Source organism: Acinonyx jubatus, chromosome B1 (assembly GCF_027475565.1).
Source record: "Acinonyx jubatus isolate Ajub_Pintada_27869175 chromosome B1, VMU_Ajub_asm_v1.0, whole genome shotgun sequence".
NCBI classification, from domain to species: Eukaryota; Metazoa; Chordata; class Mammalia; order Carnivora; family Felidae; genus Acinonyx; species Acinonyx jubatus.
Genome location: NC_069382.1, coordinates 126749193 through 126773057, shown reverse-complemented (window position 1 = coordinate 126773057; position 23865 = coordinate 126749193). Strand labels below are relative to the sequence as shown.

Genomic DNA, 23865 nt, shown 5'->3' with positions numbered 1-23865 from the left:
ATCTCTCTGTAGTAGAATGTTTCTGAAACCTTTAACAAAACACTTCTTTATCACTGAAAACAGATTCCACATCTAAGGATACAGTCAGATGCAGCAAAGTGCCAAACCCTATGTAGAGAAATGTCCTGGTATTTATAAATACTCTAGAAATTCTATTCCTCAATGATAACAAGAAAAGGACTGTTTTTAATAAATATGGTTTGGGTTTATACTGACACTTCAATGGTTGTCATTGGTAAAGAGGCACATTTTAGGTCTACTGACTTACGTCACACCAATATAATATGTGGTGAAAAATCAAAAGGGGAATTTGCTCTTTAAGTAGTTCATGACATTTCATTAACATTCCTTTATTCCCTGTATATGGAGGAAAAGTTATTTTATTAAACGTTTATTAGATCATTGAGTGAAGTGTTTTCTAAGTAAATATATTTGAACCCCAATTCTTCCTTGGTTAGCCTGAATGAAGAAATAGATTGTGCCATACTGTGTTTTCTATTTCTGTTGTTGAGCATGTTTTATGTTATAAATGCTTCCAATGTTATCTCCAATAAACATTGGTTGAGTAAATGAGCTGATAGTTTAGAAAAAATTATTAATTCTAAGGGCCCAGTAGAGTCTCTCGCTTTAATTATGCATTATGTGTGTTTGTAAAATATAATAAAAATTATAAAAGTTTAATTTTGTCCTAATGGCTATAGATGACTTCTTAAATAGGACAATTGTTTAAACATATGGCTTTTCTTTTTTGAGAAAAACATTGGTCACTTTGTCTGATTTAAGGACGGAGTATGCATAGGCCAGTGATTCTCAACTGGGGGTAGCTTTGCCCTCCAGGGGACATTGGAAAATACCTGAAAACATGTTTGGTTGTTATAGCTGAATGCAGGTGTTACTAACATCTGTGGGTTGAGGCAAGTGATGCTGCTAAGCGTCGTGTGATGTACAGGGCAGCGCCCAACAATAAGAGATTATATAATCCCAAATATAATAGTGCTGAAGTGGGGAAAACTCTGGCTTAGAGCTTGCATTCTGAAATCTTAATGCTTGAACTCTAATTCATATTCTGCTATCCACTAACCCAGAATCCTCATAAGAACTTAAGTGTAAGGGCTTCCATTTCCTCATTACTGAAAGGAGTGTATTAAATCTTCTAACCGGGTTTAAAAATACAGCAGTCCCCCCTTATCCACCGTTTCCCTTACCCTGGTTTTAGTTACCTGTGGTAAACCACAGTCTGAAAGCAGATAATCCTCCTGACAGATCATCAGAAGATCAATAGTAGCCTGACTGTACATCACAATCCTATGTCATTCAATTCACTTCATCTCATTACATAGGCATTTCATTATCTCATATCATCATAAGAAGGACAGAGTATAGTACACTAAGATACTTTGAGAGAGACCATATTAACATAACTTTTATTAGAGTATAAAATTATGATTATTATTAGTTACTGCTGTTAAAATTTACTGTGCCTAATTTATATATAGGATTTGGTATGATCTATGGTTTAGGCATCCACTGGGAGTTTTAGAACATATTCCCTGAAGATAAGGGAGAACTACTATAATAAATAATGTCTGAGATAGAATTTTCTGCTTTCTAGTCATTTTTATAAATTTGAATATTTTATAGAATGCATGCTTTCTGGAGTTTAGTGTATTCAAGAATCCCTTCCCGCCTATGTCTTTTCATCCTTAGATATCAGACACATAAGTCTTAGAAACACTCATTAACACCTTATTGCATTTTTGATGTTCCTGCACATTAATTTTGTTTTGTCCAAGATTCAAGGCTTGTTTGGAATTTTATAAAGGCAGATAAAGCTTTTTTTAAGAATATTAGTACTAGTAATGTCTTTTCTTCAGTTTTATTTTTTAATTGTTTTATACAACTCTTAACGTGGCTCATAGACATTATTAAGCAACTGTGGGCTTCATTAAAACTAAACTGGAAGCCAGTTTGGTGGAGGTTTATAAGAAAATATCTTTATGTTGCCTCTAATAGTAGATTCTATAGATAGTACAGGATTTGTTTGAAACACTATAGAACCCATCTTTAAAAGGTGTGTGTTTCAATGGGAAGAGTGCTACACACCGAACACTTTCATTTAATTTTCTAAAATAAGTCACAATGCTAATTTAACCTATATGAGAGTTTAAAAAGATCATTACAGAAGGAGTATGAAAGAGACCCTTATGATAGTCTCCAGGGCTACCTGGTTAGAAAGAAAATAGTAAAGATCAAGGTGAAGTTGAAAACACAACAGAATGAGTATACACCATTTCTTGAAGGTGTTGAAAAGTGTTCTAGTTTGTATTTTAGGAGGAAATTTGCTCACCCTTGGAAAAAAAAAACTATATGCAAAATTAAAAAAAAACAGTTGCAATCTAGATTATATTGGGATTAAATTACAATAAAATAATTTAGGTAATTATTAATATACACTTAAACATAAAGAAAATGGAAATACATTTAAGACATTTATAATTTTAATATTTTATTCAATGAGTAGTATTCGCACATGCCTTCTTTCACTTTCCATATATATAATCATATTTACCAATTCATAGAGATGGCTTCTTGATATCGCAGTTTTGAATGTTTCTATTATTCGCCCTTTAGATGTATATACTGACGTATTTTCAATTAAATATATGTATCATAAAGTTCATTCTGTTCATTTATTGTATTGTGTTTATTATATATTTATATATAATATTTATTACACAGACTCAGCTTGTGCCTTTATCACTTATTTTCTGCACTACTGAAATGACCTACTCAATCTTTAGGTTACCAGGCCAATGTCAAATCAGTCGCAGTCATTTGTTGAATCTATATTTTAAGTAATATGTTGCTGTTACTACTAAAGCACCAAAATTTATTCCTTTTATAAATTAGAAAAGATTCTGTGCTTTCTTTGCATTTCTAAATACAAATTTTTGCATAAATAAAAGATAAGGGAGATGAGTTAATATTTTAATGTGAGAATTTTCATAGCTCTGGTTTTGGCCAAAGAAATGTGTCTCTATTTGTCATGTTAACAAATAGGGAAAAAAAGAGATTTAGAACTGCTGCTCTACAATAACTCCCTTCCAGTTAATGTTCTACAGTATTGACAACATGCACTTACAGAGATTTTTTTCAGTTGCTTTGATATCTAATGCTAGAAATATAATGTCATATTGCTTTGGTGGTTATGAAAGTCTTGTTTCTTCTAGTTTTATGTTGTAGTTACATAGTATGTTTTGTTTACTTATTGGGGAAGGTACAAGATACGGGCACTTGAGGCTACAAAAAACATCCCTGAAAAGTTGACATTTTCCTTGGGAAGAGTCATTTCCCACTGCTTTCAAGAAAGATAGCAAAATATACATGTCCAATGTACGGTGGTTAAAAATCCAGGTAATAAATCAATCTACATAGACAAAAGCAATCAACTTACCAATGAAAGGTAAATAGTAAGGGAAAGAACATTACATATTAGATAAGCTATGTCAGTAGGAAAGGACCCATGGTAGTATATTCTTCTTTAAACTGTATAAATATTAAGCAGTTACTAGTAAATATCAGACATTGTTAGGAGCAGTGAATTCAGCATTGAATAAGACAGGCAAAATCCCTGCACTTATGACACTTCTATTTTAGTTGGCTTCGGTGTGGTAATGTGTAAGGGTCAAAGTGTCTATTCTTAAATAAAACGTACTGGATTCTGCATTGCATACCTTACTTACTTGATCTCGAGGGCTCATTAGTAGGAAACCATGAACTTATTCAGGAGACATATTTCACAGTATGAATTATCCAGGAGTTAATATTTAGCCTCTCCCTCTATAAGAACTCTGACCAATAATACTAACTAATTTTAACATAATTTCATACTTATTTCTTCTTTTTTGAATTCAAATAATGCTGTTTTCAGCAATAATATTAAAAATATTGTTAAAACACTGTAACATTAGCAATTATTCTAATGTAATGCCAATTTTTTTAGCTAGCTTTTGAGAATTGTTTTAAGTATTTCTATTTTTTTAGTAACAATTGTGTTGTAAAACAATACTGTTTTTTGTGAAGTGGATAACATTTTCAAAAAATGTATTTTAAAATCAAACAAAATAATTATATCCCATAAAAGAAACTATTATAGAAGCATAAAAAATTGTTGCCTGATACCATTTTTAGCAATTACAATATAGTTTACAAAAAGAAAATTTCAGAAAGAAATTATATCTGTCATTAATCAGTAATTGAAATATTGCTCCCCTATTAATTATATCATCAGATCATCTTAGCAAAAATTGAGCTATGTACATTGGCAGGATTTCTGTATATCTCTTTGGCATCAGTAAGGACACAATCAAGATGAATCTTACAACCAATGCTTTCAATCAGATTGCAGTGTTAACATAGTTTACATTGTTTTACATGTGTGGATTTTATCATACTCTCATATCGTCCTCTCCTCAGCTGAGTTATATGCAATGTTGATGCTACATATGTTGCATTACCATTTAAGAATATTTTCAAAAAACTTTTACTATGATTTGGTATTATAACAAATTATTTTGTAAACAGAAAGTCAAGGAAAAAAAGAAACCATGCATACAATCAGTAACTCCTTTAAATGTAAATGGACTAAATATTCCTAGTAAAGGACATAGGGTGACTGAATGGATAAAAACCAAGACCTATATATATGCTGCCTACAAGAGACTCACCTCAGACCTGAGGACACATACACACTGAAAATCAAAAGATCAAAGGAAGAAAAACATATCTTGCAAATGGGAATGAAGGGGAAAAAATCAGGTAGCAATACTTAGATAAAATAGACTTTAAAACAAAGTCTGTAGAGTGGCACCTGGTGACTCAGTCAGTTGAGTGTCCACCTCTTGATTTCAGCTCAGGTCATGATCCCAGGGTTATGGGATTGAGCCCCTCATCAGGTTCTGTGCTAAGCATGGAGTCTGCTTCAGATTTCTCTCTCTCTCTCTCTCTCTCTCTCTCTCTCTCTCTCAGATAGATAGACAGACAGACAGATGATAGATAGGTAGATAGAGATGATAGAGATAGAGATGGAGATAGAGATAGAAATATATCCCCTTCTGCCCCTCTCCCCTGCTCACAGGTACACTCTCTCTCTAAAACAAACAAAACCCCAAGTCAGTATCAGGAAACAAGGGCACTGATAATGATAAAGGGATCAATCCACAAAGAGGATATAAAAATAGTAAATATGTATGCACCACACATAGAAGCACTTAAATACCTAAAGCAAATACTCTAGTCATAAAGGGAGAAATGGACAGTAATACCATCATCCACTTACATCAATGGATAGATCATTCAGACAGAAAACCAATAAGAAAACAGTGGCTTTGAGCAACATATCAGACAAGATGGACCTAACAGATATATACAGAATCCAAAACAGCAGAACACATTATTTCCAAGGTCACATACAATATTCTTCAGAAATGTTTCCCATGTTAGGCCACAAAACAAGTCTTAATTAATAAGAGCAAAATCATATCAAATCATATCAAGATTTTTTTCTGACTTTAGTGTGAAACTGGAAATCAATTACAAGAAAAATTCTGAAAAGGAACACAAAAACAAAAGGGAAACCATATGGTATTTAGCAATGAAAAAAATCAACCAAAAAATCAAAGAGGAAATAAGAAAAATACATGGAAACAAATGAAAATGAAAACAAAGTGGTTCAAAAACTCTTTGGAATACAGCAAAAGCAGTTCTAAGAGGTAATTTTATAGTGATATATGCCTACCTCAAGAAACAAGAAAAATCTCAAACAACCTAAATTTATACTCAAAGGAGCTAGAAAAGAAGAACAAACAAAGCCCAAGGCTAGTAGAAAGAAAGAAATAATAAAGGTTAGTGCAGAAATAAATGAAACTGAGACTACAAATACAATAGAAAAGATTAATGAAGTCAGGAGCTGGTTCTCAGGAAAGATAAAATTGATAACCTTTAGCCAGATTTCTCAAGGAAAAAAGGGAGAGGATTCAAAATATAAAGCATTATAACAGAATATTATGAAAAATTATATGCCAACAAATTGGACAACCTAGAAGGAATAAATTCATAGAAATGCACAATCTTCTAAAACTAAATTAGGAAGAAATAGATCACTTGAACAGACCAATTACTAATTTATGAAATTAAACCACTAAGCAAAAAATTACTGACAAACAAAAGTCCAAGACCAGATGCATTCACAGGTGAATTCTACCAAACATTTAAGGAAGAGTTAATGCGTATTCTTCTCAAACTATTCCAAAAAATATTTTCCAAAATGAGGATGAAAAACTTACAATTTCATTGTATGAGGCCAGAATTACCCTGATACCAGAACCAAAGACACAGAGAAACTACAAAAAGTAAATTACAGGCCAGTATTTCTAATGAACACAGACAAAAAAATCCTCAGCAAAGTATTAGCAAACCAAATTTAACAATGTATTAAAAAATCACTTATGATCAAGTGGGATTTATTCTAGGTATGCAGTGGTGGTTCAATATTCTCAAGTCAATGAGATACATCATAATAATACGAAGAATGATAAAACCCTATGATCATTGCATTAGATGAAGAAAAAGCATTTTATAAAGTACAACATCTATTCATGACAACTCTCAACAAGTTTAGAGGGGCCATACCTTAACATAATAACAGCCATATATGCAAAACCCACAACTAACATCAAACTCAATGTTGAAAAACTGAAAGCTTTTCCCCTAAGTTCAAGAACAATACAAGAATGTCCACTTTCACTGTTTGTATTCAACATAGTACTGGAATTCCTCACTGCAGCAATCAGACAAGAAAAAGAAATTAAAGGTATCCAAATTGATAAAGAAGCAGTAACACCATTTCTATTTGCAGAAAACATGATACTATATATAGAAAACCCTAAAGACTCCACCAAAAAACTAAAAAACTGATAAGTGAATTCAGTAAAGTTGCAGGATACAAAATTAATATACAGATATCTGTTGCAATTATATACACTAATAACAAAGTAGCGGAAATAAATTAAGAAAACAACTCATTTCCAATTACACCAAAAATAACAAATAGTTAGGAATAAACGTAACCAATGAGGGGGGGGGGAACTATACTCTGAAAACTAGAAGACATTAATGAAAGAAAGTGAAGACAACACAAACAAATGGAAAGGTATACCATGCCTTCAATTCCATACTCCCTTCAGAAACAAAATGCTTTATGAAATGTAAAAAGAGAATATCATCATATCTAACAAAGCTGTATCATTGAGATGAATGCAAAAGGACTATCTATCAAACCTAAGAAAAGGAACTGAAGACAAAAGAAAATACAATAAGAGGCTGGTGTGACGGGTTGATAGGTCACACCAGTTGTAATAAGGAAGTTAACATGGTTTTCATTTGTTTTTAATTAGCATCATGTGTTTTGTTTTAATTTTTTGTTTTACTTTTCTTAATAGTATATAAAATAATGTGTTTTAAAATCCATCACCTTAAATTCAATAAAATGCAGAGTATATGGCTCCAGTGAAAAAATTAGAGAAAAAAATTATAGGGAAATAAAACTCACTGTATTATAATGTTCACATTTGACTGATTAATCATTAAATTTGCCATCCATTAATCTTCTAGGAAGTTTAAGAATAGATAATAAAATAGTTATTTGATAACTAAAACATCTACAAACTAACAATTATGTGAGTATAATTTAATTTAATTCTAGTTTTGAGAAAGATGTGGCTAGGCATATGTAGTGAAAATTCTCTTTGGCAGATGTGATCCCAAAGAGCTTCAGAAGGAATTAACATCAATTAGCAGCATGTTTAGGAAATTATTTCCATCTGTGCCAGGGTAACAATATACAAATATATATGTGCCAAAGTATATTTTTGTATTTTGATTCAAGAGTATCTTTCCTATGTTTGTCTAAACATGTTCCAAAACATGTAAAATTTTATATTCTAAATGTAGAATTGGAAGAGAATTGAATGAATGTTCATTTCTTTAAGATCTAATGTTGGCAGATAATAGCACTTAAAAAATAAGTTCCTCTTGGGGACTTTTCCCTCAAATAAGAAGAGAGGAAAGAAAGAGAAGGGAAGGGAAGAGAAGAGAAGAGAAGAGAAGAGAAGAGAAGAAAAGAAAAAAGAAAAGAGAATAGAAAAGGTTACACCCCTTTCCCAGAGGCTGCCAATGTCCAATAACTAGTTGATGCCAGAGTATAAAGCTCCAAACCACTTGCCTAATTGAAGACAACTATGAATATAAAGAAAATCATCAATAATAATACTATAATAGTAGGGGATTTTAAAACCCTACTTATAGCAATGGATAGATTGTTTAAGCAGAAAAATCAACAAGTAAACAATTGCTTTGAGTGATACCTAGACCAGATGGATTTAACAGATATATTCAGAATATTTCATCCTAAAGCAGCAGAATGCACATTCTTCTCATGTGCACATGGAACATTCTCCGGAATGTCACAAATCAGGCATCCACAAGTACAAAAATTTGAGATCATACCATACATATTTTCATACCACAACACTATGAAATTTGAAGCCAACCACAATAAAAAAATTGGGAAAACCACAAATATATGGAGGTTAACACCCTACTAAAGAATTAATTGGTTTTTCTGGGAAATAAAGAGAAATTTAAAAAAAATACATGAAAGCAAATGAAAATGAAAACATGACACTCTAGAACCTTTGGGATTCAGCAAAGGCAGTCGTAAGAGGGAGGTATATAGCAAGACAGGCTTACCTCAAGAAGCAAGAGAAGTCTCAAATGCACAAAGTAACATTGGAGCTAAAAAAGGAACCAAAAATAAAATGATGTAAAGTATAAAAGTATAACAACATATACCTAAAACGTGGTGGGGAGAGGAGTAAAAAATGGGCTCAAACTTAAGTGATCATAAACTCATTATAAACAGCTATATGCAGAAGATGTTATATACAAACCTAATGGTAACCACAAATCAAAAACTAATAATAGATATGCAAAAAACAAAGAGAAAGGAATCCAAGTATATCACTAAAGAAGGCCAACTGATGGTGAGAGAAGAGAGCAAGAGAAGAAACAAATGAAAACTACAAAAAAAAAAAAAAACCGCAAAACAAGTAGCAATATGGCAAGACAAGTATACCTATCAATAATTAATGCTCCAATGAAAAGACACAGGGTGACAGAATGGATTAAAAAAACAAACAAACAAAAAACCACTTATATGCTGCCCATAAGAGACAGACCTAAAGACACATGCAGATTGAAAGTGAGGGAATGAAGAAATGTTTAACATGCAAATGCATGTCAAAAGAAAGCAAGGGTAGCAATATTTATTTCACACAAATAGACTTTAAAACAAACATTGTCACAAGAGATAAAGAAGGACACTATATATCCATAAATGGGAAAACACAGTAAGAAGGTATAACAATGGTAAATATTTATGCCCCTAACATGAAAACATCCAAATGCATAAAATAGTAATAACAAACATGAAGAAACTAATTGATACTAATATAATAATAGTGGGAGAATTTAACACCCTACTTACATCAATCAGATCATCCAAACAGAAAACCAATAAGGCAGTGGCTTTGAATGACACAGTGGGTCAGATGGATTTAACAGATATATTCAGAACATTCCATAAAAAAATAGCACAATAAACATACTTGTCAAGCACTCATGGGACATTCTCCAGAATAGATCACATAGTAGGCCATGAAACAAGTCTCAACAGATTCAAGATTCAAAAGATTAAAGTCACACCATGTTTTTTATTGGTTTGTTTTTTTACCACAAGGCTATATGAAACTTGATATCAACCACAAGAAACTAATTTGGAAAGAGCACAAACACATGGATATTAACTAACATGCTACTAAACAATGAGTCTGTCAACCAAGAAATCAAAGGGGAAATTAAAAGACAATACATGGAGACAAATGAAAATGAAAACACAATGCTCCAAAATCTTTGGGATACAACAAAATTTGTTCTAAAAAGAGTTTATAGCGATACAAGGCTACCTCAAGAAGCATGAAATACCTCAAATAAATGAACTAACCTTACACCTAAATAAGCTACAAAACAACAAGAAACCCCTAAACCAGCAGAAGGGAGGAAACAAAGATTAGAGAAGAAATAAATGATATAGAAACTAAACAAAAAAACGAAAGAAAGAAAGAGAGAGAAAGAAAGAGAGAAAACAAGAGAAAGAAAGACAGAAAGAAAGAAAGAAAGAAAGAAAGAAAGAAAGAAAGAAAACAACCCAATAGAACAAACTGATTAAGCCAGGAGATGTTTCTTTGAAAAGAATAAAACTGATAAACTTCTAGCCAGACTCATTAAAAATAGAGAGAGAACACTCAAACAAAATCAGAAATGCAAGAGCAGAAATAACAACCAATAGCACAGAGATACAAAGGATTATAAGAGAATATTATTAAATTATATACTAACAAATTGGACAACCTAGAAGAAATGGATAAATTCTTAGAAACATACAACATACCAAAACTGAAGCAGTAAGAAATAGAAACTTTGAGCAGACTGATTACCAGCAATGAAATTGAATCAGTAATCAAAAAACTTCCAACAAACAAAAATCCAGGAGCAGGTATCTTCACAGGCCAATTCTTCCAAATATTTAAAGAAGAGTTGACACCTAGTCTTCTCATTTTTTTTTCCCAAAAAGCAGAAGAGAGAGCAAAATATCTGAATTCATTACATGAGGCCAGCATTACACTGATACCAAAACCAAATAAAGACCACACAAAAAACAGATAACTACAGGCAAATATCTCTCATGGACATAAATGCAAAAATACTCAACAAAATATTTTCAAACTGAATCCAACAATATATTTAAAAAAATCATTCACCATGATCAAGTGGAATTTTTTATTGGGATATAGAGTGGTTCCATATTTGCAAATCCATCAATGTATACATCACATCAATGAAAAAAATATGATCATTTCAGTAAATGGAGAAAAAGCATTTGACAAAGTACAACATCCATTCATGGTAAAAACCCTCACCAAAGTAGGTTTACAGGAACATATCTCAACATAACAAAGGCCATGTATGAAAAACCCACAGCTAACATTAAACTCAATGGGGACAAACTGAGAACTTTTCTTCTGAGATCATGAACAAGACAAGAATGTTCACTCTCACTACTTTTATGCAACATAGTACTAGAAGTCCTAGATTTAGCAATCAGACAACAAAAAGAAATAAAAGGTGTCCAAATTGGTAAGAGAGAGGTAAAACTTTCACTATTTGCTGATCATATGATACTCTATATACAAAACCTGAGAAGATTACACCAAAAACAACTAGAACTGATAAGTGAATTCACTGAGTTCACATGACACAAAATCATTGTACAGAAATCTGTTGCATTTCTATACAGTAATAATGAAGCAGCAGAAAGAGAAATTAAGAAAACAATCCCATTTACAATTGCAGCAAAAAAAATAATAAAATACATAGAAATAAACTTAACCAAGGAGGTGAAATACCTATACTCTGAGAAGTATAAAACATCAATGAAAGAAACTGAGGATGGCACAAATGGAAAGATATTCTGTGCTTACAGACTGGAAAAACAAGTATTGTTAAAGTGTCTAATAATATATACTACCCAAAGCAATCCATAGATTTAATGCAATCCCTATGAAAACACCAATAGTATTTTTCACAGAAGTAGAACAAACCACTCTAAAATTTGAATGAACCACAAAAGAACCAAATATCCAAAGCAATTTTGAAAAAGAAAAACAAAACTGGAGGTATCACAATTCTAGATGTCAAGTTATACTACAGAGCTGTAGTAATCAAAACAGTATGGTACTGCCACAACACACATAGATCAATGGAACAGAATTGAAAGCCCTGAAATTCACAGATCATTGTATGGTCAATTAATCTTCAACATGGGAAGTAAGCATATGCAGTGTGTAAAAGGCACTCTTCAACAAATGGTGGTGTGAAAACCAGACAGCTACATGCAAAGGAATGAAACTGGACCACTATCTAATGCCATACACAAAAATAAGCTCAAAATGGATTGAAGACCTAAATGTGAGACCTGAAACCATAAAAATCCTAAAAGAGATTAGACGCAGTAATTCCTCTGGATATCTATTGTAACAGCTTCTTTCTGGATAGGTCTTCTGAGGCAAAGGAAACAAAAGCAAAAATAAACTATAGGAACTACATAAAATTAAAAAGATTCTGCACAGCAGAAGGAAACAACAAACAAAACTAAAAGGCAACCTAGTGAATAGGATAGATCCAACAAAGGATTAGTATCCAAAATATATAAAGAACTTCTACAAGTCTTCTACAACACCCCTAAAATTAAATAATCCCCCCAAAATAATCCAAATAAAAAATCCAAAAAATAAAAAAATATTCCAGAAGACATGACAGACATTTCTCTAAAGAAGACATACAAATGGCCAACAAACACATGAAAAGATGCTCAACATTTCTCAACATCAGGGAAATGCAAATCAAAACTACAAGATATCACCTTATACTTGTCAGCATAACTAAAATTAAAAACACAAGAAACAACAGGTGTTGGCAAGGATGTGAAGAAAAAGGAACTATCTTGCACTGTTTTTGGGAATGCAGACTGGTACAGCCACTTTGGAAGACAGTATGGAGGGTCCTCAAAAATTAAAAAAAAAAAAAAAAAAAGAACTACCCTATGATCCAGTAATTGCACTACTGGGTATTTACTGAAATACTAATTTACTGAAAACACTAATTTAAAGAGATAAATGCACTCCTATGTTTATTGCATTATTTATAATAGTCTAATTATGGAAGCAACTCAAGTATTAATCCATAGATAAATAAAGAAGATGTGGTATAGATCTAGAGTATTATCCAGTCGTTAAAGGGAATGAAATCCTGCCATTTACAACAGCATAAATGGATCTAGAGAGTTTAATGCTAAACACAATAAGCTAATCAGAGGAAGAAAAATTCCATATGATTTCATTTATATGTGGATTTTAAGAAAGAAAGCAAAGGAGGGGCGCCTAGGTGGCTTGGTCGGTTAAGCGTCTGACTTCTGCTCAGGTCATGATCTCACAGTCTGTGAGTTCGAGCCCTGCGTCGGGCTCTGTGCTGACCGCTCAGAGCCTGGAGCCTGTTTCAGATTCTGTGTCTCCCTCTCTCTCTGCCCCTCCCCTGTTCATGCTGTGTCTCTCTCTGTCTCAAAAATAAATAAACGTTAAAAAAAAAAAAAGAAAGAAAGCAAAGGAAAAAAGAAAGAAAAAGAAAAAAATGCAGACTTTTAGCTACAGGGTACTAACAATGGGTTACCTAAGGGGAGATATGTGGGGAGATGGGTGAAATAGGTGAAGCGGATTAAGAGTATACATATCTTGGTTAGCACTGAGTAATATATGGAACGTTGAATTATTGTATTTTTTTAATGTTTATTTTTGAGAGACAGAACAAGAGAGAGAGAGACGAGAGAGAGAGTGCATACACGCACAAGTGGGGAGAAGGCAGGGTGAAGGAGAGACAGAATCCCAAGCAGGCTCTTGATCGCAGGGCTCAAACTCAGGAGCCATAAGATCATGACCTGAGCTAAGATCAAGAGGTGGACACTTAACTGCACCACTGAGGCACCATTGAATCATTGTATTGTACATCTGCAACTAATATAACCTTGTATATTAACTATACTGAAATTAAAGAAAAAAATAAAGGTAAGAAAGTTAAAATCACAGTTTACTACAAACCTGAAGAAGTATTTTTTAAATGTTTATTTTTGAGAGAGAGAGAGAGAGAGAGAGAGAGAGAGAGAGAGAGAGAATGAGTGGGGGAGGGGCAGAGAGAGAGGGAGACACAGAATCCGAAGCAGGCTCCAGGCTCTGAGTTGTCAGCACAGAGCCTGACACGGGGCACAAACTCACCAACTGCGAGATCGTGACCTGAGCTGAAGTCAGACGCTTAACCAACTGAGCAACCCAGGCGCCCCTGAAGACAGTATTTAAAAAGAAAGAAAGAGAAAAGGAATGTTTAGCAAAATATCTCAATTTGAAATCACGGAGTATAAGGACAGCCTGAAGATATCCCCTAACATGCTCTAGTTTTATGGAAAATTGCGGAGATTCATCTGATTAATGATAACCTTCAAGCATGAGTTTAAGTTACAGTATTGTTCTGTATGTATTTTAGCAAATTTTAGTAAGTTGTGATACATTTTAGAAATATGTGGAAATACTGGGAGGCCAGTAACTGGTGTTAAATCAAGCAGATTGTCTATCCCACACTATCTGCAGGGATACAAACTCACTGTACTTCCATTTTCCAGTCAATATACATCCATACCTTGTTTCATTGCACTTCACATTTTTTACAGATTGAAGCTTTGTGCTGCACGAGCCATTCCATGAGCACCATTCTTCCAACATCATTTGCTCACTTTCTGTCTCTGTGTCACATTTTTGTAATCTTGCAATATTTTAAAATAGTCATTGTTTTTATATTTGTCCTAGTCCTCTATGATTAGTGTTGTATTTTTAGGATGCCACAAACTGCACTTATATAAGATGGGAAATGATAAATGTTGTGTGTGTTCTGACTGTTTTGCCAACCAGCCACTCCCTCAACTCTCTCCCCCTGTCCTTGAGCCTCCCTATTCCCTGGGACACAACAGTATTGAAATTATGACAATTAGTAACACTACAGTGGCCTCCAAGTGGCCAAGGTAAAGAAAGAGTTGCACATCTCTCAACTTATGTCAAAATCTAGAAATGACTAAGCTTAGTGAAGAGGACACATGGAAAGCCAAGAGAGCCTGATTGCACAGTCTCTTGCCAAACAGCCGAATTGTGACTGTAAAGGAAAACTTCTTGAGGGAAATTAAATGCACCTGGGTGGCTCAGTCGGTTTAGTGCCCAACTCTTGATTTCTGCTCAGGTCATGATCCTGAGGTCTGTGTCCAGCTGGTTCTGAACGTGGAGCCTGCTTAAAATTCTCTCTCTCCCTCTGCCCCTCTTCCCCCACTCTGCATGCTCTAAAATAAAAAATAATAATAATAAATAAAAGTGCTACACCAGTAACCACATGAATGATTAAAAAAAAAGTGAAATAAACTTATTGCTTATATGGAGAAAGCTTTAGTGGTCTGAGATGAAGATCAAGCCAGCTACAACATTCCCTTAAGCCACAGCCTAATCCCCAGCAAGGCCCCGACTTTCTTCAATTCTGTGAAGGCTGAGAGGTAAGGAAGCTGAAGAAGAAAAGTATGAAATTACAAGAGTCTGGTTCATGAGGTTTAAGGAAAGAAACCATTTCTATAATATCAAAGTGCAAGGTGAGGCAGCAAGTGCTGACTTAGAAGTTCTAGCAAGTTATCTAGAAGATCTAGCTCAGATAATGAGTGAAGGTAGCTATACCAAACAACAGACTTTCAATGTAGTCAAACAGTCTTCTATTGAAAGAAGATGCCATCTAGGATTTTCAGTGCTAGCGAGGAGAAGTCGATCCCTGGCTTCAAACCTTCAAAGGACAGGCTGACTCTCTTGTTAGGGGCTAATGCAGCTGGTGACTTCAAGTTGAAGCCAGTGCTCTGTTACCATTCTGAAAATCCTAGGAACTTTAAAACTTATATGAAATATAGTCTGCCTGTGCTCTATAAGTGGAACAACAAAGCTTGGATGACAGTACATCTGTCTACAGCATGGCTTAGTGAATATTTTAAGCCCACTGTTGAGACCTAGAGTCAGAAAAAAAAAAGATTCCTTTTGAAATAACCATTGACAATGCAACTGGTCATTCAAGAGCTCTGTTCGAGATATGCAACAACGGGATTGATGTTTTTATACCTGCTAAAACAACATTCATTTTGCAGCCCATGGATCAAGGAGTCATTTCAACTTTCAAGTCTCATTATTTAAGAAATACATCTTGTAAAGCTATAGCTGCTGCTACAAATAGTGATTCCTCTGATGGATCTTGGCATATCCATTGAAAACCTTATGGAAAGGATTCACCATTCCAAAAGTCTTTAAGAATATTCATGGTTCATGGGAAGAGGTAAAAAGTCAACATTAACAGGAGTTTTCAAGAAGTTGATTCCAACCCTCATGGATGACTGAGGGCTTCAAGACTTGAGTGAAGGAAGTAAGTGCAGATGTGGTGGAAAGAGCAAGAGAGCTAGAATCAGAATTGGAGACTGAATGTGACTGAATTGCTGAAATCGCATGATAAAACTTTAATGTATGAAGAGTTGCTTCTTATGGATGAGCAAAGAAAGCAGTTTCTTGAGATAGAAACTACTTCTGGTGAAGATGCTATGAAACTGTTATAATGACAGCATAGGATATAGAATATTACATAAACTTAGTTGACAAAGCAGCAGCAGGATTTTAGAGAATTGACTCCAATTTTGAAACAAGTTCTGTGAGTAAAATGCTATGAAACAACATGACATGGTATAGAGAAATAATTTGTGAAACGAAGAGTCTATCAGTGCAACAAACTTCATTGTCTTATTTTAAGAAGTGGCTGGTCACTCCAACCTTGAGCAACAACCACCCTAAGTCAGCAGCCAGCAATGTCAGAGCAAGACCTTCCACCAGCAAAAAAAAAAAAAAAAAAAAAAAAAAAAATCCACTCCCTGAAAGCTTAGAAGACAGAATTTTTTAGCAATAAAATATTTTCAGTGAATATATATACATTGTTTTTTTAGACAGAATGCTATTACATACTTAATAGACTATTGTGTACCATTATTTTGTATGCACTGGGAACTAAAAAAAATCATTTGACTTGTTTATTGTGATATTAGCTTTATTGCAGTGGTCTGGAATTAAACCTGCAGCATCTCCAAGATATGCCTGTAATAGGGATAATAAAAGCTACCTCAAAAGACTCTTGTGACAATTAAATATGTAAGAGTACTAGAATAATGCTTGGAATATAATATATACTCACTAAGTATTATCTCAAGCAGATAAACTTTATTCAACATTTCTTAAATGCTTAATATGTGCCAGAGAATTGAGTTAGGAAGATAGGGTGTATGTAAGAAAAGTGGATGACTTGAGGTTGCATTTTTGCAGCACATCAGCAAGAACTTGATTTAAAGGGACATGAGGAAAAGAGAAAGCAAAGGTAATTTTCAAGTGTTGGCTTGATAGTGGCACCATTTACTGAGAATGAGGGCATTTGGGGAAGAATAGGTTTCAGAATCAAGTTTGATTTGGTTTTATGTCAAATATATTTAATTAATCAAAGTGATGACAGCTGGATAAGCAAATTGGGACTCAATACAGAGATCACTTTTGGAGAAATGGTTTTCTAGGGATCAATGAAATGATAAGTATTTAAAATAACACCATCTAGATGGCAAATATGAAGAAATTTTCATTGGCTTCCTTAGCACCTTGTGTACCATCCTACTGCATTACTCTACACTCTTCTCTTTCCTCCTTCTATATAATATAATACATCTATCACTTTTTGCCTCTGAAGCTGTAAACCAGCTCGTCAATTTCTATCTCGGCTTATGTTTCTAAATCAAGCCAGGGCTCTCTTCAAAAGGATTTCTGGTGCCAGCTTATAATCTTTGCTTCCTCTGTACCATGATTCAATGAGCTATGCCTTGTTTCTTTATTTTTTTAAGTTTGTTTATTTTGAGAGAGATAGAGGCATCACACGTGGGGAAGGGGCAGAGACAGAGGGAGAGCAGGCTCTGCGTTGCCAAGGCAGAGCCCCATGCGGGTCTTGAATCCACAAACAGCAAGATCATGACCTGAGCTGAGACCAAGAGTCAAAAGCTTACTGACTGAGCCACCCAGGAGCCCCTATGCCTTGTTTCTATCATTATAATACAAAGTTCTTGTGAGGAAGAAGATAGTATATACTCATTGGCCAGATTTTTTCTGATTAACAAAGTACAACCAAAAGTCTAAGTTAAACCCCTGCTGAAATTTTTTCTAAGTGTTCTGTTGTTCTCCTTAGGTCATTGTAGTGACTTCGTTTTTGGTTCCTTAATTTTCTAGGTTACCACCTTGCTGATACAAATCATGATACTGGTAGTTCTAAAACTCTCTTAGGATATACTTAAATATTTTACATTCAACAAAAATGATTAGCCTCATTTAGGAGTGTGTATTACTTAGTAAAGTAATCTGAATCCTCAGATGAAACTATAGAATTCAAATTTAGGAAATTAAACAAATTTCAAAAGGCCTTTTAGTTCAACACTAAAAAGAAATAAGCTATCAAGCCATGAAAAAACATGAGGGAAATTTAGATACATGTTGCTAAGTGAAATAAGCCAACCTGAAAAGACTACATACATACTGTATAATTGCAACTATACAGCATAGTGGAAAAGGCAAAGCTATGGAGACAATAAAAAGATCAGTGGTTCCCAGGGTTCAGGGGAGAAGTAAGAGATTATTAGGCAGAGCACATAGGATTTTTAGGCTGTGAAAGTAGTCTGTATGATATTTTAATAGGTAAGTGTCATTATAAATTTGTTCAAACCTATAGAATGTGCAGCTCATAGAGTGAACCCTAAGGTAAACTATGGACTTATATTAATTATGTGTCACTGTAGTTTTATCATTGGTGAAAAAAAAATGTACCATTCTGGTGACTGATGTTGATAATGGGGGAGATTATGATTGTGTGGAGCAGGGGGTATAAGAGAAATCTCTGTACTTTCCTCTCAATTTTGTTGTAAAACTAAACTGCTCCAAAAAAAACTATTTTAAAAAATGTCTTTTATAGTAAATTATCCATTTAACCACAATTTGTAGCAGTACTGCACTGGGAAGTTTAATCTCATGAAATATATATATACACATATATGTGTGTGTGTGTGTGTGTGTGTATATATATATATATATATATATGTGTATTAAGTCTTGTTGAAAATTTAGAGTTTTGTACACAAATGTGAAAATACCACTCTGTATTCGATGTATGCTATGAATGTATTTTTTAAAGACATCTTTTCCTTTCTGTGTCTTTAGGCTACGTATCGAAATCGAATTGTGAGCCAAAGTCTCAGCACAAGGGACAGAAAAGCAATGCATACTCCCACCGAGGACCGTTTTAGATACACAGCAGCTGACCAGACAAGCCCCTACAAAAGTAAGACCTGTCAACTATCAAGTCTATGTTTAAGTAATTTTTTGAAGGACAAGGAACTAGTGGAAGTTATCAAACACTCAAGAGGAACTTATGAAACCCTCACATCAGAGGTCACCCAGAATTTACGGGCCACTGGAGGGCAAAACTCTCTGAAGCCAACAGCTAAGACCGAAGGGTCCTCTGCCTTCTCAGAGAAACCAAAGGACCCAGCTGTTGTGGCCCGACAGCATTCAACATTCACAGGAAGGTTTGGACAACCACCCAGAGGGCCAATCTCTTTACACATGTACAGCAGGAAGAATGTTTTTCTCCATCACAATTTACACACCACGGAGCTGCAAACTCTAGGCCAGCAGGATGGGTAATTAAATCACCCTGTTCCCGTCTCTGGGTAGGGTAAGGATGGTTAGTGTTTCTCGTGCATAGCTCACATTTAAATTGTCACATTCTTACTACTTTTTTTATTTTTAGTTATAAACAAAGAATTGTGCACTTTTTTTTATTTTTTAGAATGAAGGTTCAGGCATGTTAATTGAATTAGGTTTAATAGCATTGAAGACATATATATATGTGTGTGTGTATATATATGTATATATATAAACATATACATATATATACACACACACATATATACATATATATAATAAATGGGACCATCTTGTTGGTTTATATAGTCCATAATTTATCTTTATCAGTCACTTATCTGCATTGATGTTTCCGAAGGTAATATCAAATAGCACTCTGTTCACTTAATGGTGTTACTGTGAAAATAGACGTGAGGAATAAATAGGTAAAGGAACTGTAAAGAATTTTAAATTACATAGTTAATAGAAGGAGAAGAAAAGAGGGATTTTAAAGTCTTATATTTGATGTGTATTTATTTCAAGAATGAAGCTTGCTTGCATGTAACCTAGAGACACATTTGTCTCTCTATTACATACATTCAAGCTTATCTTGCCATACTATTAAGGGGGAAATGGCTATTTCTTTTATCCTCTAAATGTTTAGTTCATACTGGTTCACAAAGGATTTCAGACTGAGTAATTGCTATCCAAATAGAGAATGACAGCTCTGATCTTTGAAAAATTTTTGCTTCCCATTTTGCTATAGATGTTGAAATAGTATGATATAACACAGTGAGGTGGTAAAGTTGACTGAATTTTGTCAAATGATGCATAAAGCGTGACATGCTGTACTCTTTGAGTCACTGTCATGGCAGTATCAGTGTATTTTTTAAAATATGAAGGATGGAACATTCTAAGAAAACCATTTTATTTCACTTTCTTTGTATTTTTTTTAACATTTTCACTTATTTTTATGTATGTCCAGTTTTGCCCATTGTATATCAATGACTCTACATGATGAGTTGAGGAACAGAAAGTCAGTTTCTTGGTAGCCCAGTATACACTATTCTGACAATTCAGTCATCTAGATTTAGAAGAAAAAGTAAAATATATGTCAACTTTGGCAATTTGATCTTAGAAATAAATCTCTAACAGAAATATTTAAAACTCATTTGACGGGAAACACTTTTCTTTAACAAACGAGGCCTGATATGTTTTATACTTAAGTGCACATGAGATAGATCAATAAATCTAAACAATTCCTTTATGTTTCATTAATCACAGAGCTGTATGCAGCTATAGAAATAAATAAGTAAATAAATAAATTAAATAAATAGATTTAAAACAGTAAGAATCAGGGCTGCAATTTTCTTGTACAAAGATAAAAGCTAGTAAGTTTATCCACATTAGGCATAGTCCATGCAAATTGACGTTGTCATACGTACTGCATGATCTGTTTCCCTTGCATTCTTTGGAAGATAGAATCCATCAGCATGTACAAATGAAATGAATAAAGGGAAATTAAGATAGCAGTTTTAGCATGGCATCTGACTAATCTGCTTAAATCGAAGCTGTGTATGAAATGCATCTCTTAATACAAAAATGGGTTTGAGCTCAATACTTTGGGGAAAAGCCACTACATTTCCCCCAGCTTTAATGATTAAACTTTGATAATTTTTTACACTTTGATTTAAATTGGTAAGAGTAAAGAGTCTAGTGGAAATGTTATACTTTTAATTATGATTTTCCAAAGGAAGGTACATGTGCATCAAGTCAAATGTTTGCCAAACGTTTTGTTTCTTTGTGTGTTTGTAATTCTGCCAAGAAAACAATACACACAGAAATTTGCTCGGCTTAATGAGACTGCTATCTAAAACTCCCCCATACTTCAGATGCTTAATATTCAAGCAGATACACATTCAGGGCTGGGCAATATTTAAGAAATGATACAAATTATGATTATTAATTGTGGAACTCAGCTTCATTTCTCCTGAATGTTCGTGTGTTGCTAGAGTATTTGAAGTCTGTAAATAAATTAGCACGATAAAATAATCAAGGATTTTTTCCCAGGATATGGAAGAACTATGTATCACAAATAATGTTTTTGATTTGGACTTTTGGAGTTTATAGTTTTGTTTTCTTGAAAGATAGACTTTTGAATTATGCTTTGTAAAAAATAGTCTATTTAAGAAAATCTGTCATTTAATAGACATTTTAAGAGATGTTTTAAACACTAGTATTTTCTTGAAAAATCTTTTTTAAAGCTGAAACATTCAAAAAGAAAACCTGGATTCAACAGTTCAATTTTAAAAGGAGGGGTATTTTTTGGAAATATCATCTTAAAGCTGTTTTGTATCAGTATTTTCAGCATTGTTATAATATTATTTGTAATACTAAGTGTAACTCAGGCCTGGAGAAGGTATAAGCCCACTATGCTAATGTACATCAGTAACTGTAAAACAGGGGTCCTTTGTAAGTTCCTCTTGTGTATATATAGTAACTCGTAACAATGGCGTGTGGGCATTCTTTCAGCAAACTGATTTCTTTGTACTAAAATCTCTAGTTTTCTAAGGCAGTTCCATGTATAAAAATGATTTATACATTTCTCCAAGGCGGTACATATCCAAAGACATGACACCAGGGGGAAAAAGTGCTTGTTTTTCTGATGGAAGCAGTTGTCTTTTCTTTCCCTTCCTCTTTCTTCTGTGCATGTGTGTGTGTAGCTAAGCCTAAGCAATCCTGTAAAACTTCTGCTGCAAATTGTCTCTTCTGAATTTAGAATGTGTTTCAAAGGACAGTTAAGAAGAGATCTTCCTTGAGGAAAAGCTGTTTCCACCTGAAATAAACTGTTCCCATTTTTGTAATTGTTGAAACATGCAACTCTTTCTATGAACTCAGTGATTTTTTTTGAATAATTTTATATGCTAACAGAGTCATAGCAAAATTGTGGATTATCTCTCCAACTATTTTTGCTTCTTTGGAGCACCGTAGTCTTTGTGCAAATGACACCATAAAACTGTAGCTGCAATGCTAAAGGTATGAATCCACCAGTATCAATATGCTCAGGGTAAGAACCTAGAGACACACATTATTCAACTTGTTTTTGTCACTTAAGGATTGACATTAAACATTTGTAGACATGTCCATACTACCTAATTTAAAACGCTTACAAATTTTCATGATTATGCTGGGTTTGTAATCTGTATTTTCCAAGGTTTAATCCTAGCCTGTTGTCATTACTTCCTGGGTGTTACTGAATTCGAAAGAATTCACTGAATTCAAGGGAAATTTCACCTTTAAAATTTCTTACTTATGTGTGTTTAATAGAGACACTACCTTCCCCCCCACCCGATGTTGATAGTTTTAAATTATCATGTATTGAAGGACTACATCCCCAAGACAAATAACTGCATTCCACTGGTCCTCCCAAGAACTTTCTTACTAACTTACCTGGTGATGGAACAGTAACAGCAATTTATTGAATGGCAAGTAGTATTTCTCCACATTCATCATCACCTTACCCATTATCAAAAAATATTAACCCATTACAGTGAGTAACTTGGCATACCGAGTATAATCTTTTAATTATAATCTAATAATCTCAATTTTGTCCCACACTTGCACTTTCAGAATTGTACATTTTGCATATCTAGAGAACTAGGAAGCACTTCAAAGCAGCCCTTACAACTTCATGTGGTTCAAAGTAGAAAAAGAAAGAGGAATATCTAAAAGTGCTGTCTGTAATTGCCATCCATGTGACTAAATCACATCCCCCAAGGTGGAGGCTTTTCCCTGGGTGATACATCTGTTTAAATGCAGTACCAATTCATTTATACCAAGAGTTTAATTGCATTCTGGGAGTTGACTCTAGGCATTATCAACAGGTCTTTTATATTTTTGTTTGTTTTCTTGTGTGTTTAGTATAAGAAACAGGTAATCGTTCATTAGGTATTCTTTGGAAATTTATACCTCCTGGAATTTAAACTTTTTTCGTATCTTGTTCATTTTCCATGAGCTAACTTTGTCATGCCAACTCTAGGCTATATCTCCACACATGGCAGGGATCATAGAAAATATAAGCTGTTTGGGGTCTTATACAAAGCTAAATTACAATATGGCAGAAGAGCAAACAGCCAACTATCAACCAACCAAAGAAGCCTGCTCCTCTAACATACATCATCACCAAATTTTTTATTTTTCAAATCTTAAGCTGTGCCAAGTTCTTTCACCAACAGTCAGAACCACAAACATATCGATAATCTATTTACAATAAATTTGATCTTGCTCAGAACCCAGCTGCAGTTCCGTGTAGAATAGGCTG

General features: G+C 33.9%; 1 protein-coding gene across 5 annotated transcripts in view; it reads left to right on the top strand.

Moving 5' to 3' along the window:
- CCSER1 (coiled-coil serine rich protein 1) overlaps positions 1–19780 on the top strand; it is a 1258994-nt gene extending 1239214 nt beyond the window's left edge. For 4 of the 5 annotated variants that reach the window (XM_053216127.1, XM_053216129.1, XM_027060839.2 and 1 more), the window contains one exon: positions 19080–19780. In XM_053216127.1, the coding sequence (XP_053072102.1) occupies positions 19080–19565 (486 nt within the window). In that variant the 3' untranslated portion in view covers positions 19566–19780. The remainder of the gene's footprint in view (positions 1–19079) is intronic. The other variant, XM_027060840.2, reaches the window with a different exon arrangement.
- The last annotated feature ends 4085 nt before the right edge of the window (positions 19781–23865 follow it).